At 42.5% G+C, this 4030-nt stretch overlaps 1 protein-coding gene across 4 annotated transcripts in view; it reads left to right on the top strand.

Annotated features, from left to right (window-relative positions):
• NDUFAF1 (NADH:ubiquinone oxidoreductase complex assembly factor 1) overlaps positions 1–4030 on the top strand; it is a 15715-nt gene that overhangs the window by 4321 nt on the left and 7364 nt on the right. For all 4 annotated transcript variants that reach the window (XM_017530996.1, XM_017530994.2, XM_017530993.2 and 1 more), the window contains exon 3: positions 3521–3706. In XM_017530996.1, the coding sequence (XP_017386485.1) occupies positions 3521–3706 (186 nt within the window). The remainder of the gene's footprint in view (positions 1–3520; positions 3707–4030) is intronic.

The raw sequence follows: 4030 nt of genomic DNA, 5'->3' as shown, positions 1-4030 counted from the left end.
TTTTTTTTTTGAGATGGAGTCTTACTCGGTCACCCAGGCTGGAATGCAATGGCGCGATCTTGGCTCGCTGCAACCTCTGCCTCCCAGGTTCAAGTTATTCTCTTGCCTCAGCCTCCTGAGTAGCTGGGATTACAGGCTTACACCACCTCGTCCAGCCAAGGTTTTCTTTTTGAAATATGGGTTCTGTCACGCAGGCTGGAGTGCAATGGCATGATCATAGCTGATGGAAACCTCTATATCTGGGGTGAAATGATCCTACCTCAACCTATGAAGTGGCTAGGAATACAGGCTTGTGTTACTATGCCTGGCTAATTTTTTTGTTTGTTTTTGAGACGGAGTCTTGGTCTATCACCCAGGCTGGAGTGCTGTTACGAGCTCAGCTCACTGCACCCTCTGCCTCCTGGGTGCAAGTGACTTTCCCACCTCAGCTTCCTGAGCAGCTAGGATTACAGGCACCCTCCATCATACTAATTTATTTAGAGACGGGGATTCACCATGTTGGCCAGGCTGGTCTTGAACTCCTGACCTCAGGTGATCTGTCCAACTTGGCCTCCCAAAGTATTGGGATTACAGGCATGAGCCACTGCAACTGGCATAATTTTTTTTAAGTAGAATCGAGGTCTTGCTATGTCACTCAGGCTGTTTTTAAATTTTATTTTATTTTTGTTATTTTTTTGATACAGGGTCTTGTTCTGTTGTCCAGGCTGGAGCACAGTGGCTCAGTCTCAGCTCACTACAACCCCTGCCTCCCATGCTCAGGTGATCCTCACACCTCAGCGTCCTGAGTAGCTGGGACTACAGGTGTGGGCCACCATGCTTCGTTAATTTTTAAATTTTCTGTGGAGATGAGGTCTCACTATATTGCCCAGGCTTGTCCTGAATTCCTGGGCTCAAGCAATCCTCCTGCCTCAGTCACCTAAAGTGTGCCTGACTGTTTTAAATTTTAGACTCGGGTGCATGTGCAGGTTTGTTACATGGGTTTATATTGCATGTTGCTGAGGTTTGGGCTTTCATTGATCCCATCACCCAAATAGTGAATATAGTACTCATTTGGTAGTTTTTCAACCCTTGCCCCACTGACTCCTTCCCCACTTATGGAACTCCAGTGTTTATTGTTTCCCTATTTATGTCTGTACATATCCAGTGTTTAGCTTTCACTTACAAGTGAGAACATGTGGTTTTTAGTTTTCTGTTTCTGAGTTCATTCATTTAGGATAATGGCCTCCAGGTGTATCCATGTTGCTGCAAAGGATGTGATTTTGTTCTTTGTTATGCCGATTCACGTTTTTTTGTTAGACACCAAGATCTGGGTTGTGTATGCTTGTTGCTACTAGGTTCTCACTATTTCTAGGTCCTTTTAGTGGACACAGCTAGGAAATAGATATATGTGTACTAACCTGTGTATATACGCATGTCTGTAATTATTTATCCATTTCTGTCTATATTATACTAAACATGAATTCATACTATTGTCTCTGATTCTAATCCTGTACCGCAAGGTTCATTCTAGCCTTTCTTCTCTTGCTTATTTGTAACTTCCCTCTCTAACAGTGAGAAACCTGTATACTGCTATCTATTATCCATTTATTATTAATTCAACCCTAGTATATACGTAAAGCAGTGTCAGAATTTTTAGCTTGTTACCCTGTAAGAAACAACTTACTAACTACAGTGTTTATGTACAGTTTATTTTGTCTCTCATCTTGTGGTTCTCAGTTAAGACACTGTTTTCTAAAGTTATTTAGATTAATTCCTTTGTCTTCCCAGCAACCTCTGACTTTTTGTGAACTTTGCTGACCTGTTTCATGGCTGCCCTGGACGGGCTTCTATGCCTGTCCCTGGCCACAGCTCCTGGAATGCTTGCTTGGATATTGGTGCTTTTAGGAGAAAGGCAAATGTCAGGAATAATATTAACTCCTTCTCTCCATATAATAGTAAGAGAAAAAGGCATACGTTCTTTCAGATTCAACAAATGATACACAGCTGCTTGATTTTTATAGGCCCTAAAAATGTTCAGAATGGATTTGGTCAGTCTAGAGTAGAAAATAACTCAATGGCCAAATATCCTTTGTTTTTCTTTTTCGTTCCTTTTTTTTTAGAGGGAGTTTTGCTCTTTGTTGCCTAGGCTGAAGTGCGTGGCACGATCTTGGCTCACTGCATCCTCCTCCTCCCGGGTTCAAGTGATTCTCCTGTCTCAGCCTCCCGAGTAGCTCGGATTACAGGCGCCCGCTGCTACACCTGGCTAATTTTTGCATTTTTAGTAGAGACGGGGTTTCACCTTGTTGACTAGGCTGGTCTCTAACTTCAGACCTCCAGACAGAGTCTTACTCTGTCACCCAGGCTGGATTGTGGTAGTGTGATCTTGGCTCATTGCAACCTCCGCCTCCTGTGTTCAAGCAATTCTCATGCCTCAGCCTCCTGAGAGTCTGGGAATATTGGCATGTGCCACTATTCCTGACTAATTTTTGTATTTCTTGGTAGAGACGGGGTTTTACCATGTTGACCAGGCTTGTCTTGAACTCCTGACCTCAGGTGATCTGCCCGCCTTGGCCTCTCAGAGTGTTGGGATTACAGGTGTCAGCCACTACACCCGGCCCAAATACTCATTTTGGAATAATGAAAATAGAAGATAACAGTTATTAAGTATGTCCTGCCAGTCATTGTGCTAAGCACTTTATATACGTTATTATTTCTCACAACAGTCCCCTGAGGTAAGATCATCCCGATTTTATGGATGAGGAAACAGACTTGGAGAAATTTAGTAACTTGTCCAAAGTTAAACAGCTAATAAATATTACTTCATATCTAGACATTGGTATTCTTGACATCTGAGTAGCCTTGAGATTGCTATAACTGCTGTTGGAAATGAACACCAAATTGTACTTTTGAAGAGAGAGGCAGTATAGATTGTTGTTAAGCACACAGATTTGGAGTTAAACAGCACTGAATATACCACTTCATAGCTGAATATACCAGTTGTTAGCTCAGTTTCTTTATCTGTAAAATGGGGTAAGATGTTACTAACCTATCATAGCGCTGTTGTGAGGATTAAATTATGCATGTAAATTGATTAATGCAAATATTTAATGGATGCTGTTGTTAAATACCACTTTTAAAACTGAAGCCGTATTCTTCATAGTTTTCTGATCTGTGGAAAGGCAGTTGTCATAAAATAGGCCACTCAGAAGCCACTGCTCCATAGGGACCTGATAGAGGAAATACATTCATTTCCATTTAGTGAACACAGGTGAGTGCCTTCCCCATGTAAAAACATTGTCCTGGGCCAGTCGTGTTTTGTACATTACCTTCGAAACATGTAACTATGTCAGTATTTTGTGCTAAAATAATAATCAGCGGGTTTATCTGCCTCCTTATGGGGCAGAAAGTCAAAAAAGAAAAATAGTGAATCCTGTTGATGATACTGACTTGGTGATGACTAATATTTTGTTAATAGTGGAGAATGAGGTACAATTAACTTTTCTTTCATTATCTTAGGGTAACTTTTCTTTCATTATCTTAGGGTGCTTTTGAGAGGAAGAAGCCTTATGATTGGACCCAGTTCAATACTCTGTATCTCCGTGTACGTGGGGATGGTCGGCCTTGGATGGTGAATATCATACAGGACACAGATTTCATCCAGAGGAAGAATCAGCTGTATAGTTACTTCATGTTCACCCGCGGGGGTCCCTATTGGCAGGAGGTCAAGGTAACAGCATAAGTCTTCTTTGTTTATAAAAATGAGGTCTTGGCTGGGCGCGGTGGCTCACGCCTGTATTCCCAGCACTTTGGGAGGCCAAGGTAGGCAGATTACAAAGTCAGGAGTTCCAGACCAGCGTGGCCAACATGGTGAAACACCGTCTCTTCTAAAAGATACAAAAATTAGCCAGGTGTGGTAGCGCGTGCCTATAATCCCAGCTACTCTGTAGGCTGAGGCAGGAAAATCACTTGAACCTGGGAGGCAGAGGTTCCAGTAACCTGAGATCACGCCATTGCACTCCAGCCTGGGTGACAGAGCAAGTGTGTCTCAAAA

This window comes from Cebus imitator, unplaced genomic scaffold (assembly GCF_001604975.1).
Source record: "Cebus imitator isolate Cc_AM_T3 unplaced genomic scaffold, Cebus_imitator-1.0 Scaffold70, whole genome shotgun sequence".
Lineage (NCBI taxonomy): Eukaryota > Metazoa > Chordata > Mammalia > Primates > Cebidae > Cebus > Cebus imitator.
This window is presented reverse-complemented; position numbering and strand designations above follow the sequence as displayed.